Raw genomic sequence first — 14,079 nt, forward strand, 5'->3', positions numbered from 1 at the left:
AGCAGAATAAAGGCATAAGGGGAATTGGCCACTGGCACAGCTGATCTATGGATTTGTGGCTGCTATATAACTTCATGTTTTTCTTGGATCTGAATGCCATTTCTAAGAGATCTAGCCCAGCCCAGCCACGTCCTGGTACTGACACCAGGAGATAAAATTATCTGCCTTGTCCTGTGCAGAGCAGACTAGACAGTTCCTTCTGGCTTGTAAAGAATCCATATGCATATATGTAACAACTGGCACAATGAGAACCCAGTTTCAGCATGGCCTTCAGGCACTAACTGTTCTAGAAATATGAAACAGTATTAATCCTGGGTTTGCTGGGAATATATCTTTTTGGAAATATTCGGATATGGACCTTTTGTCACCCTTTTGGCTTAGATGAGGTGCCTGGTTACCAAAGAGACATCTCAGGGGATTCAGATCTGATTTAGTTATGTAAAGGGGTGTCTTCCTCCTGCACCACATCACTGAGAACAGTCTGGAGAAAATATAATAGAAAAGCCCCTCTGCTGGATAAAGCACAAATTAACAGACCCAGCTGCCACGGGGGCTTCTGGGCTGGAGGTATTCTGTGCACCTTATCTATATTATGGCTACCGTGAAAGCTTTTCTAATTAGTCTTCTGGAAGATGAAATGCCTACAATGACAGTGGCAAGTGCCATTTCCAGCCTGCTCACACAGGACTGAAATGGCTCGTTAAGTCATCTGCAATCAGTGGTGGGGCCCTAAAGCTTTGAATACTTGATTCGCTGCCATACAGCAATTTTCTCATGTGAGGAGAAGCAGGAACAGTCAGGCACCTCTTCCCCGTTTTCCCTCTCTCTGCCAAATGAACCTTTTCCCCTTTTCTTTCTTTTTTTCTTTTTTTTCCCCTTTTTTTTTTTTTTTTTCCTAGACCGTTCCCTTAGAAACAGGCAGCTTCACCCTTTCACCCCTGCTCCTCCTCTCCCTGCCACTCTCTGCAGCTCCCCGCGGCCCCTCTCCCTGCTCTCGCTAAACGAGCAGGGCTCTGACGCGCAGCCCTTTGGTAGCAGCGCCCGGGGCCGTAAGGGAGATGATGTTTGTGGCAGCCCTGCTGTGATGGGGAGGTGGCACACGCACCCCCGTGCTGTGACCTCAGCTGACAGCCACGGTCGCTGACGAGCCGTGGCTGCTCCCCCCGTGTTCACCCGGCTGAGCTGTCAGGCTTTGAAGGCTGCACAACGCCTGGTTCATCCAAAGAGGGTTCGCCACATCCAAAGAGGGAAAATGTTAACCCCAGCCCGCTTCCAGCTCCAGGCTGAACTCCCAGCTTCACCAGAGCATTGCGTTGTGAAATGAAGTCACCCTGTTTGCTGGAAAGGCATCAGCTCCTGCTGTCAGCTCCGGCGGCTTCTCGCCAATTTATTTCTCAGAGCTTAGAGGAGTTGGAAAGGGCTGAAGCAAAGGATGGGAACAGGAACGTCTCTCAGAACCAGATTTTCTGCGTTGGAAAAGATTACATGATCCACAGAGACATGTGACCCAGGGAAAAGGTTCAGAGCACATCTGTGATTGAAATAAACCCAAAGAAGTTCAGTCTGGGTCTGAGCTGTGCCAGTTCTGTCTAAACTTGGGTCTCCAAAGCACAGATTGGAATTTGGAAGATAACTGCTATGTGAGTTCACACTATTTGTCCTGTCAGACCAGGCTCTTACTGGCAGTGGCTGGCACCAGTTCTCTGCTGAGAAGGTCCAAGAAATCCTGCTGCACATAAGTCAGGGATAACGTGCTTCGAGTGCAAGTTTCCTCCTGATTCTGACAAAAGGAATTAGTTTAAATCACAATGCATGAAAATTTATTGCCCTGCAAAATTCTTTTTCTTTTTAAGTGAAAAAGTCTTTACCAAAACTCTAGATTTTCTCCACAGGCATGTCAAATACCATTTTGACCTTGTTAAGTTTCTGCTGGGCCTCAGGAAAACACTCAGGCAAAGGCATCTACATCCTTGCTTTGGAAAACTGGCCTTTTGGATGCCTTTTTGAGTGCTGCAGCCTCAAGCAGGATGCTTGTATTTACAAAGATTAGGAACCTAGAAACCTTTTCAGTCTCATCTACACTTTGGCTGCTGCTTCTGAAATGCATTTAGACTCCTGTTCTCTCCAGAGAAACTGTCCACACGTTCCTTTCTCAGTTTGTCCATACTGGGAACAAAAACTCATGGTGGAGCATGTTCTGTGTGAGTTCATTTCCATGGGTTTGACTGTGGGGAGGACACCTCTGCAGGGATCAGGTGGTCAATCTCTTATCTCTTTGTAGTTCTTATCCACCGTGGAAAAACGTATGAGGCGAATTTCAGGGGGCTTTGGCTTCCTGTCATCCCATATATACTCCGGAGAAAGCACCTTGGAGGGTTTGTGGGAGAGGAAGTGCCTGTTGAGGTGACTTTCTTCCTGCCAGACTGCCATGATCCCGTTGGCTTTGTCCGTCAGGATGGTCATGTGGCAAGTCTTGGTGAACTCAAAGACCTTCTTGACCAGCCCTCCAAACACGGCTCCTCCGTAGTAGAAGTCCCCCTGCCCAGCAGGGATGTAGGCTGCTGAGGAGCTCCTCCTCTCGTAGGGGAACTGGTTCCGAGGGACACTGAAGTACCCAGGGTGTATGGCTGCCACTGTGTCCCCCAGGGTCTCGGGCCCCCAGGGGTTGTGGAACACCATGTCGATGTCCAGGCAGAAGAGATACTCCACCTCCCTGTGGCTCACCTCTGCTATGTGCTTGTTTATGGCCTCCATCCTGCGCATGGAGATCTCCTGCCAGCTGGAGTATTTCTTGATGGGGACGAGGACAAACCTTCGTCCAGGCTGCAGCTGGACACTGGGCATTGTCTCGGGGCTGTCAGTGAAGATGTAGTAGTTCACCCGGTAGCCTTTCATGAAGTGCTCCTCTGCCGACTGCACGAAGCGCCTCACAAACCTCGTGTACCTGTGCGGGCACCACACGTGAAGAGCTCAGCAGAGACAAGGAGGGACTTTGTTTGGAGGGGGACTTTTTACAAGGGCATGCAGTGATAGGACAAGGGGGAATGGCTTCAAACTGACAGAGGGCAGGTTTACATTAGGTATCAGGGAGAAATTCTTCCCTGTGAGGGTGGGGAGGCCCTGGCACAGGTTGCCCAGAGAAGCTGTGGCTGCCTCATCCCTGGAAGTGTTTAAGGCCAGGTTGGACAGGGCTTGGAGCAACCTGGGCTAGTGGAAGGTGTCCCTGCCCATGGCAAGGGGTGGAACAAGATGGGCTTTAATGTCCCTTCCAACCCAAACCACTCTGTGATTCCAAGGGGATTATGAAGGGTACTTTAGTGAATGGAAGAAGGGGTGAAGAGTGTTGGCTGACTATCACTGCAGGGATCCACACAGTACACATGCAGTAGGTAAAGTATAGTGGAGAACAAGGAATATGTGAATTATCCCCACTCTGACCAAGCAACCCCCAATTTGCAGCTCTAACTCCCAAGACACCTGCTAGTTCTTAAAAAATACCAACTTTTGGGTACTTTAAGTGCTGTCATCTTGTGGGCTTGTGTGATTATGGACACACTACACGGGCATAGAGGTCTACGACAGATTAGGACAGATTTCAGCTTTGCTGAGGACAAGAAAAGCCAAACTGATCTTTCCCCAGTGAAGTGCATCTCCCCAAGCCCTGTGCCCACTGAGTGCTTCCCTTACTTTCCAACGGCAAAGGCTGTCACCCCTATGCTGAGGTTCAGTGGCCTGTAGGCACTGTCCAGGATCTCAGGATTGAAGGTTCCTTCCCAGACGATGGGGGCCAGCCATGGTGTGACTGTCAGCACATCCTGGCGCCTGAGGGAAAAGAAAGGGAATGTTAGTGAGATGGAACTGTTCTGTTTGGTGTTGAGGCCGCTAAATGGGACTGAAACACCAAAAAGGCAGCTAGAAGAGTGTTTGTACCAGCACTGACTCGTTATGGAGGGTATTACCTTCAGATTTTTTTTCCCTGCACTCCCATTTGAGGTTACTGAGCATGGACATTTCAGTTCCTGGGATGAAATTAAGCACTTTAAGAGATTGGTAAAAACCCGAGGATCTACTGAAATCTCATTTAAGCTCACAGGACTTTTCTGCTGCGGAGAGTTTAATGACCACTGAACTCACAGAATGAGAAGCTGTGCACACTTGCTATCAGTCTGATGCAGATTGCTACATGCAGATTAAAACACAAGTAATAATATGAAATAATATGAAAATTACTATAAAAATATACCCCATTGCTGTGTGATTAAAACACAGCTTGCAGCATGACAGTTTATTCTTCCAGTATTTATATATAGCATCAGCACATTCATATATAATTTAGAATTCTGCATGTGAGCCAGCATTCAAATGTGTAACAGAGTTAGAAAGAATCCTTAATCTCCTCTGAGGGTCGTGGAAATACTGAATACACATGCAGCAGAGTCTGATTATGCCCTATTACAGCAATGCAAGGCTGTTTCAACTCGCTGCTTTGCTTTCAGTGTTCTGTTCTTACCTTTTTGATTTTAAAACGAGATGTCATTATGACGTGCAATTTACCCCAGCCTGCTCCCATTCGCCCCAGACCATGAGCTGTAGCCCTCTGCTAATGAAATTTGTCACCCAAGGCACGTGGCCACACGTGGAGGCTGCCAGTCTCCCATCTGACACACTCCCAAAGCAATAACAGCACCAGAACCAAACCAAGGGAGCTGTGGGGAGCAGCTTGCTGGCTCAGGCAGCAGATCTAATTAGATCTCCCAACCCAGATCTCATTCTTTCAGTCTGAGAGGGTACTAGAATAACAATTTGACTCCTTCCTATAGCAATGACTGTGATTAAAAGATTAAATTACACAGGAAGAAGAATTTGGGTTGGAGAAAATGTAATAACTGGCCTGTTCTCCTTATGGGTTAATTATCTTTTTTTGGATGGGGGGGGGGGAAAGAGAGAGAAGGAAAACTGCATGTTCACTTCTCTAAGCAGAGCTTTTTAAATTTTAAGGGCTGCCCTGGATTTACCAGTGACTCATGGTCATGGTATCCCTCCTCTCAGTGCTGAATAGCCTCCAGAAGACACAGAGCACTAAAAGCTACAAGATTCTCTCCTCATTTAGTCCAGTATACACCAGCTGATTTATCACATAAATTTATTCCAATATGGAAGGGATAAATATTCAGGCCAAGCATATCCAGTTGAAACATCAAGGGGGAAAAATACATATATATATATATATATATAAATATGTACCAACAGGGTGTGTTTGTTAACATACAAAAGAATGTGGCTGCTGAAGGTGAACTGCTCGAGATAAGAGTGAGCCCAAAGGAGGCTGTAACTACCTGAGCTGCAGAGAGAGTTTGTCTAAGCCACTTCTTAGAGCTGCTGCCCCAAACCTTCTCTGTCTGCTTAAACTCACTGATTTGACTGCAACTCATAGAAACTTGTTTAAGCTGAAACCACTGCTGAAGGTCATAAAAAGCACCTGCTTGATTTTGCCCTGAAATGGGTTCAAAGCTCTCCCACAGCTGGTTACACAGTTCCAGAAGGTACTTCTGTCTTACAGCTATTACAGATCTCCCACCTCAAAAAAGAGTTCCTGGCAGCAACCACACAGACTGTGTGTGTGTGCTAAGGTATTAATTGGGAATTAACAGGAAGTGTGTTAACAAGTGACTAAACTCAACGTTACAGCAGCACACACCCAATATGGTTTTGGATTCTCATGGAACAAGGTCCTTTTCAGCTTGTCCCAGGACTTTGGAACTGTGAGTGCTGCACAGTGCCCAAACCAAAGTCAGAAGAAATAAAGTTCAAACAAAGAAACTTACTTTGGCGCCAGCACTCTTGGCTGCTGATAAAATAATCTGTAAAAAGGAAGAAATATCCACTGAATAATACATGAATATGCCTGGAAGAGAGGAACAGCAGTTTAAAGGTCGGGAGATAAAAAGGCAGTACTTACTGGGGGAAAAGCTGGATTAGCTTCTCTTCTGTATATTGGAGTTTTATGGAGCTGCATGATGGGGTGGAAGAAGAAAGGGCTTGTTATGCTTTCCTAAAATATGAACCAGGTTCAGCTTCAGGACCTGCTGCTGCACTGACAGCTGTCCAAGTGCAGCTCCAGCTGCAGGGTTAGGCATCACCTGTACACACCTTCCAGGGCTGCCAGACAAGTGACAGTTTTGGAACAGAACACAAAACACAACAGGGGCAGAGAGATACTGGCAGCAATCCGAGCCTGTGGGTAAATCAGGGTTTAGGGCTCAAAATCCAGGGAAGCACAGGCATGTTGGGGACTGTCAGTGCTGGTCATGTGTGTGCTCCACTTCCTGCATAGCTGTTCCTGGTCACCTGGAGGGCTGAACTACCCAAAATACATCACACTGCCAACAGCATCCAGAGAAATAAGCATCTGACTGGACACAATGGTTTATTGTGGCTTGAAATAACCAGGAATGCCTCTGTAAAACATCATCTCTTCTATTTGCACAGTTTTGTTTTTACAAGAACAGTAGGTCTTGGTAAGGGACATTAACCTGTTAGTCCTGGTCTCTGTAACCCACCACAAACAAAGCCTCACTCAGGCTGTGCAAATCCAGAGCTGTCCTGTGGGGCAGGCAGGTCCAAACAGCACAGGCTGCATTGTTACCTTTCTGTTCTAAGACAGTGACTCATTATAGATTCATAAAATAAGGAACAAGTGACTTGTTAATCACTGCGTGTGCTGTCAGTGAGGAACAGCTCCTGTGATCTGTGTTACTCAGTGCACACAAACCAGGGTACTTACAAGATTTCAGGGCAAGGAAGGTAGTAGGGAAGGTAGTGCACTTTTCCACTCCCAGCTGTAATCCTGGGAGAGCAGAGAAACATTTTAAGAGGTAATGTTGAAGGAAATCTTCCTAGGATTTTCCAAGATGATCTGGGGCTCTGGCACAGATTTTGAAAGGTAGCTTTAGCCAGCTCCATATCTACTTTAATTAATAGTGTAGGATCTGGTGTGTTTAAATTTTAACATAATATGCTGCTGTTAAGGCATAAATGCAACTACACACAAGGTGAAAATGCAGCAAATTGAAACATCAGAAATATGGGATCATGAGTAATAATTTAATAATCAATAATTTAATAATTCATAGAAATGCCTGATCTCAGATTCCCTTCAAACAATGTTTGAGTTTGCTCAAGAGAATCCCTAAGTCACAGTCATCAGAATACTCAAAGTTACAAAATCCCCAGTGTTTGAAAGCTGCAATGTTTGACAGCTACAAAGCTGTCCCTGGTGACACTGGAATGAGTTTGGACTGTTTGAAGAGACAGACAACCACCTCTGTTAAGGCCTGAACTGAAATGTAACTGGAATATTCTGTACCTAAGCATTTGTTTGTGTGTCAGTACCACCCCGATTGAGACACAATTGCTCTTTTTGCTCTCTCCCTTGGAGCCTTCTCTCCCTAGTAGTGCTCCTTCATCTATTATACAAATTGCTGTTCTTTCTTACAGCTCTAACAGGGACTTCCCACAAAATGCACAGCCTGTGTTTTTCTGCTCCTGTGTGTTTTACCACAGTATATAGACAGGGGGGTTTAAATATACCCAAGCTGGCCAGCAAATGCTTACCAGATAACTGCAGTAACAACCACCAGACAGACAAGAGATGCCACCACTTTCCTGGAAATCAGGAAAGAGTAGAAGGAAGGGCAACTTCTGGCTTCCACCATTTTCAATCTGCAAAGATAGAAAAGCAAGGGGAGTTGGCTGTACGTATCTGAGAGGAATCAATTATGTTCTCGGAGGAGGATGAAGCTTTTCAAGCACTTTCTGTTTCAGTCTTTCTGAAATCAGGAGCACAGAAGGAGCCAGACTGTAAGAACCAGGACATTTAGTCACTGAGGCAGCACCTGTGAACTGTCTGAGAGACCTCTCTAACCCCAGGTGTAGTGCATGAGGGGCCTTTCTGATTTGATTACAATTTCTGTAGATTCCATTTTTTCAGCTGAAGCACACTCCCTTTGCAATGTAATCAACTCACCCAGTCCAGTCCCATCAGAGAGCTAATACAGTTATCACCTGAGCTGATAAGCCCCACCTTCCACAGAAAATAGCTGCCAGAGACACTCCCTGCAAAGGAGTAAGAAAGGTAAATTGAGGTGTGATACCAGCAAATAAACATTACACAATCCTAACGTACGTTGGGTAATATTTCTCTGCAAGTCAAAGAAATGATTTCCTTTCTAACAGCCATAAAAATTAACTTCCCCAAGCTCAGCTGTCTTACCTTAAAAGCTCAAATCAATCCCTTTTCTGTTCCCAGGGAAGCAAAGGTGCCCACAGTGTGAACCATGTGTGACAAACACACAAAGCCTTTGCAGGGGTCCTCCAAAGGGGCTTGTTACAAGCACGTTAATTGCCATTACATTCATTATTACTTCAGAGGGGACAGAAATAGGGAGCAGAGGATAAGGCTTGGCACCCTTTCACAGCATCCTGTGGAGCTTTCCAGGCTGGCTGGAAGGACCAAAAGCAGGCTCCAGTTAAGGAAAACACTTTCCTCTGTGATTGGAACCTGGGGGGGGGGGATGTGGAAAAAAAAAAAAAAAAAAAAAAAAGAAAAAAGCTGTTTGTCAGGCTTCTATTTATAGAGTCAGTAGCATTTATGTCAGTGGGAGTAAGTGGTATATGGTGCTTCTTGGAGGATGCTGAAGTAACCACAGAAATCATTACTGTCCTGGCCCTTGGTAAGGCATAAACCAGTGCCAGTGGATGTGAAAAGGCAGAGGTGATTTTCCTGCTATAATTTCCCTGTTCGTAAAAAGAAAAATGGCAGAAGTTCTTTAATTTGCTTTACTATGCTGTACAGAAATCCTCTCTGGTGCTTCTTCCTCACTCTCCTGTCAGGCAATCTAATTAGCTTTTGCCAAGAAGCATCACAAAATCCTATTAAAAAATAATAATTAATTAATTAATTAAATATCTTAAGGCCTTCCACCAGTTAAAGCCTTCATGGATTCCTGCTGAGCAGTTTTGGATTCTTGCCTAAAAATGCTGCAGATCCACAGAAGTAGAAGGATGTGCAAACAGCCTTCCCTTTCTAGCTGTTATTCCATGGTTTCACCAGCTTCAAACAGTTGTTTTTCAACCATTCTTTGAGAGCTGGTCAGACACAGGGCAGGTGCTGGTGCTGTCCTGCCCTTCTCAGCAGCAGGCTTCCAAATTCCAACCAGGATCTCACTCACTGCAGTTTAGGTCTGTGCCTGTTTATGGCAGTGATGACACACCTGCAGACTCCCCTTCCCATACCTGAAGGCTCTGATGTTTCCTTCCCTCTTCTGCTCTGTGAGCTCCTTCAGTCTTTCTTTGTAGTCTCCTAACTGCAAGATCCAGGATCTGTCAGTTCTGACTGGACTCTCTCTAATCAGCCCATTCTCCTGAAATCTGGTGCCAAAACAGCCCAAATTCTCTTTCTGAGCCCTCACCAGTATTAAGTAAAGCTGGATTGCCCCACAAAACTGAAATGCTGTCACAGTTCATACACTCCTACATGAGGACAAGTAACCCATGTATTTTGAGTTATTGCATCTTTAGGAGCAGAGCTGATGTATTCTCCCTTTGCTTCAGTTTGTGTTACAAACCTGCAAAAATGCTGGAGCCAGATGAGACTGGAACATCTTCCTGCATCTAAAACCATCTCGCTGACATTTACCTCAACTGATTTACAGCCCCAGAGTTCACCATGAATGCAAACAAAAATGAAATGGATGTGGTTGCACTAATAACAGAATCTCCAATTAAAAACAAAACACAGCTAAAAGCATTTTTAATAGTTACTCAGGTTCCTCAAATTTGTTCAGAGAGTTCTTTTAAAAAGGATATGGTTGAAAGTAGCTCTGTTACTCCCAAATGAACTTACTTGACCTCCCGGAACAAAGCACTACTTTATCTTCAAGCCCTGCCTTGGAAAGCATTCTGGACTGCAGATAAATACCTCACTTGTAGACCACTCCGTGCAAAATGTTCTTTGCAGATCGACTATTTCAGATTTCCAAACCTGTATTTCAGATTCCTAGAACTGAAGTGGCGAGCTGTGAGTGCAGTGTCGTCCAGAACGTGGAGAAAGAGAAGATATCCACGGGAAGGGCTCCATCTTTGCCGAGGAAGAGGTTTCCTTGCTGGACTTTGGTATTAAACGAGCTGCCTTTGGCTCCTGTGACACGGGCGTGTTCAGTCACACCTGAGGCTTGAACACAGACCTCGGCACAAATCCACTGCTGGGGTTTCTCACTTTTCCGAGTCTCATATTACAGGTGCACCACCAGGAGTTAACTGTACTCTGGCAGGGATCCAGCTGGGAAGCACTGCCCAGCCTGCGTTTCACTCCCAGCACATTCGTCAGAGCTTTATTGATATGGCAAAAAAATAGCTTATTTCAATGCTACTAAGAGAAAATTCTATTGGGCTCAGTCTGTAACATCACTGACCTTAGAACAAACTTCAGGTTACACCAGCCAGGATCAGGACACCTGCAAGATTTGACTCCTCTCAGAGCAGTGGCTTTATCTTCCGGACTGTCCCCACCAATCTCCCCCACAGTGAATTGCAGCAGCTGAGCTGTACTTTCTCCCTTGGCCTGGGCAAACAGCTGCTCAAGTTTACACCTGTATTTCTGCATGAAGTTGATAGTGATGAAATAGTTTTACTTTACCTAAATCCAGCTGCTGCTCCCTTGTGTCAGAAGATTGTGCAGAGGCTACTTATTTTCTGCCTTTGACAATAGAACTATATGAACAATTCTCTGTGTTCCTTTTAAAGGCTTCTGAAATCAAACTATCAGCAATATTTAAATTTTGCTAAAGATGCAAGATCTTCCTCTCCCTTTCATTAGCTCCCAAAAGGAAAGAACTGCCTTCTCTTGAGAACAAAGCCTGCATCTCAAACTCAGATTGCACTCGGGTTCTTGCTGGAATTTCTTAGAGGTCCCAAGTATGAAATGAATGATTACAAAGCTGCTAAAAAGGTATTTCACCCAAACATGAAGACCTCAAGGCAGCTCCTAATCCATTCAAACCACAAGCATCTTGTTTGCTCTATGCACTCCTTTTCCTTTATTTTTGCCCCTCTGAATCCCATCGATCCCAGGGGTTCCCTTGGTGGCACCCACGGCATGAGGGACACACCCTACAGCACATCAGGAGTGACGGCAACCAGCATTTCCTCTTCGGGAAAGTAATAATAATTCTTATTATTAACCAGCCAGAAGGTGTTTCCTTGGGATAGAAAACTTTATTAACAAACACACATGGTTTTTTTTTCCCTGTGATGAAGCTGGGAAGCCATGGCAGTGCCTGCCCCACAGCCTGATGTCCCCAGGCACTGCCTCCCCCCGGACAGTGGCACACAAGAGGGACAGTCCGCCCTGGAATCTGGGCTGCCAGGACCAGCTGCCTCCCTCTCACGTTAACCCAGCTTTTTTCAAGTCCTCTGGCAGAACCCGGCCTTTCTTCCTGGCCCTGGCTTTCTTCTTCTCCATCCTCTCCTTCTTCTTCTTCTGGATGTTCTTCTGCCGCTTGTCCTGCCGCTGCTGCATCTTTTCCACCACCCTTATTGTCCGCTGCTCCCACTGCCTTTTGCGCTGGGCTTTGCGCTTCTCCTTGCGCTTCAGAGCTTCTTTCAGCCGCTCCTCGTTGTCACGGATCTTCACACCTTCCGCCTTATAGAGAGCATTTGTCCATTTTATCTTGGTCTCCAGCTCCCGAGCTTTCTTCTCATCCTTATCCTTGAGTTCCTCCAGCTTATTCTTCCTTGTCTCCAGCCTGCTCAGCAGCTGCTTGTAGTTCCTGCCTGTCAGAGGAGTGATGTTGCCTTTCACTGCTTTCCTCTTCTCCTTCTTCTTCTGGATCTTGTTCAGCTCGTTTTCTTCATGGACTTCAACTCTGTTAAAGACAATCTCAGCTCTGCTCTCCTCCTTTTTGTTTTCTGGCTCTACTGGTACCTCCTTAGTTTCTTTCTTCTCCATTTTTGCCTTCATCTTCAACTCCTTTCTTCGGCGCTTCTTTCTCTCTCTCTCATATTTCCTTCGCTGCCTCTTCTCCAGGACTGCAGGGGTTAATTCTTTGGCATTATCCTAAGAAGAAGAATGGACATGAATGAGCCCTAAAGGGATAAAAGCAGAGTTGAAAGTGGGCTGTCCTGATTTCAAACTTCCCCTAAGAAGCAAACCAACTGTGACAAGGAGCTCAGCTGTTAGAGACACTAAACACAGCACGGGCATTTCAAACCCTTCACTCTCTCCCAACAGCCTGTAGCTGTTCCCCTTCAGTGCTTTGCTTTTTCCTGAAAATCACCAGAGGCATGTTCTCCCCCAAGCCTGGCCCCACCTCTTCTCATGTGTTTTTTCCACAGAACACGGAGAGGTCTCCCAGCAATACCTACTGGCAATTCCTTAGGAGACAGAAACAGCTCCAACCCTTGTGAGATCCTCTCCCCACATCCCCTGGGAGGCTGAGGAGAATTTATAGTGCAGAAACACGTATTAAAAGTTCTCCTACTTGTCCAGAAGCTTTTTTAATCTTCTCGTGCAGTCTCTGACGCAAGAGATTGATTGCAGAAACAGAAGGGGAACTCAGTTCACTTTTACTCCCTGAAAATGAGAGGAAGAAAATAAAACTACTTAAAAGACAGCACCAGCTAAACAGAAGCACTTTCTATGGCTGTGGGAAAAGCTCCGGGAACTCTTGAGATGCTGTGAATGGAACGGAAAATCTGAACAAACCAAGTTTCTATTTCATTGGTTTCTTTAGAATTCTCCCTTTTCCATCCATATTATCATTCAACACTGCCAGCAAGTGGCCTGGCATGCCCCGGGGCTGCCTGGCAAGTACCAAGCTTGTGGAAACAGAGACGCTCAGGACATCTTTTCTCTGTGATCTGGCTTTTCAGAGTCATAATAGAAAACTGACCTGGCAGGACAGGGATTGTATCCATGCATAATTCCCAAAGTTACACAAATACATTAAAAAGTCTGCATTTCAGTTTAAACACCGTTTCTAGAGAGCCACCCAGTGGTGACGGCACAAATTTGTGTCCATAGGCAAAAGCTTTCAGGGCACATGGAATAAGTTAAGATGTTCTCAATTCAGCTGAATTTCTTCAAGGCTTTCCAAACTAGACATGTGTGAAGCAACTGAAAAGCAGCCACCTCAGCCCAGGTCACTTTAAACAGATCATGGCAATGCTGGAATTCTTACCTGTGGCCAAACTCTCATTCCTGTTCTGTGTAACACCCTGTGGAGAGGATCTGCTGGTTTGAGGGGCTGCTTTCTGTCCTGGAGTAGATTTACTGGTGTTAGAAACCACTTGTTTGACTGAAGGTGCATTCTTCTTCTCAGCTTGCTTCCTCAGTTTCTTTCTCTTCTGTTTCTTGGGCTGTCTGCCAGCATCCTCGGGCTGGCCTGGCTTAGGCACTAGAAGGCAAAACCAAATTACACAAAACAGGGCAATGCTACTTTCTCACTCATAAGATTCAGCTATTACTGAAGATTAAAGTTTCAGCATTGCAATGGCATATCGTAATGTTCAAAAATCACACATTTTAGGATTTATTTAAATAGACCAAACATGCTTGCACACTTCAGTATAAGCCCAGCTCTCCCACATCCAACACCACAATGAATGGAGACCGCCGATTTCCAGAGCTCCCAGTGCAACGTGCACAACGAGTTTCAGCAGAGATTGTTTTATTCTTACAAAACGGCACAACGCCACTGCCCGGGGGCCAAGCACCGCGTGGGCATTAGGCTGTCGCTCCCAGACTCCCACAAAGCTGCCGGAGAGGGCAGAAGCCGAAGGGTTACAGCTCCATTACCAAATTTCCTCTTCCGCGACTCCGGGGGGTGCTGCGCGCTGACCCTCCTGGCCAAGCCCTGCAAGTAGGAGTCCTGGGCGGCCAGGCTGGCCATTGTGGCCGCGGGGTGGCCCTGCCAGCTCGTTGCCGGGTCCCAGAGGCGCTGTCCCCTCCTCGTGGATGCCCGCAGGAAGTGATGGAGGGAAGCGCGCCGGCCGGGAAGTGACGGCAGCGCCGGGCGCGCT

At 46.1% G+C, this 14,079-nt stretch overlaps 2 protein-coding genes across 5 annotated transcripts; both read right to left on the minus strand.

Moving 5' to 3' along the window:
• Window positions 1-1,349: 1,349 nt before the first annotated feature.
• GBGT1 (globoside alpha-1,3-N-acetylgalactosaminyltransferase 1 (FORS blood group)) lies at window positions 1,350-11,174 on the minus strand. Of its 4 annotated transcripts, XM_039388442.1 has the most exons (8): window positions 10,043-11,174; window positions 8,084-8,115; window positions 7,615-7,722; window positions 6,785-6,847; window positions 5,960-6,010; window positions 5,826-5,861; window positions 3,688-3,822; window positions 1,350-2,944 (listed from the first exon to the last, which is right to left on the minus strand). In XM_039388442.1, exons 3-8 carry the CDS (start codon window positions 7,713-7,715, stop codon window positions 2,260-2,262), a joined length of 1,071 nt encoding a protein of 356 aa, XP_039244376.1. In that variant the 5' UTR covers window positions 7,716-7,722; window positions 8,084-8,115; window positions 10,043-11,174; the 3' UTR covers window positions 1,350-2,259. The 4 variants fall into 4 exon arrangements, with proteins under 4 accessions (XP_039244376.1, XP_027595412.1, XP_039244370.1 ...); XM_027739611.2 differs by lacking the exon at window positions 8,084-8,115; XM_039388436.1 differs by lacking the exons at window positions 8,084-8,115; window positions 10,043-11,174 and adding an exon at window positions 9,905-10,036.
• An 80-nt stretch (window positions 11,175-11,254) lies between these two features.
• On the minus strand, window positions 11,255-14,015 carry SURF6 (surfeit 6). Its single transcript, XM_027739607.1, has 4 exons — window positions 13,856-14,015; window positions 13,239-13,454; window positions 12,540-12,631; window positions 11,255-12,115 (listed from the first exon to the last, which is right to left on the minus strand). The coding sequence occupies exons 1-4, from the start codon at window positions 13,947-13,949 to the stop codon at window positions 11,444-11,446; spliced, it is 1,074 nt and encodes a 357-aa protein (XP_027595408.1). The 5' UTR covers window positions 13,950-14,015; the 3' UTR covers window positions 11,255-11,443.
• Between the last annotated feature and the right edge of the window lie 64 nt (window positions 14,016-14,079).

This window comes from Pipra filicauda, unplaced genomic scaffold (assembly GCF_003945595.2).
Source record: "Pipra filicauda isolate LSUMZ 115617 unplaced genomic scaffold, ASM394559v2 scaffold121_size3267253_pilon, whole genome shotgun sequence".
NCBI classification, from domain to species: Eukaryota; Metazoa; Chordata; class Aves; order Passeriformes; family Pipridae; genus Pipra; species Pipra filicauda.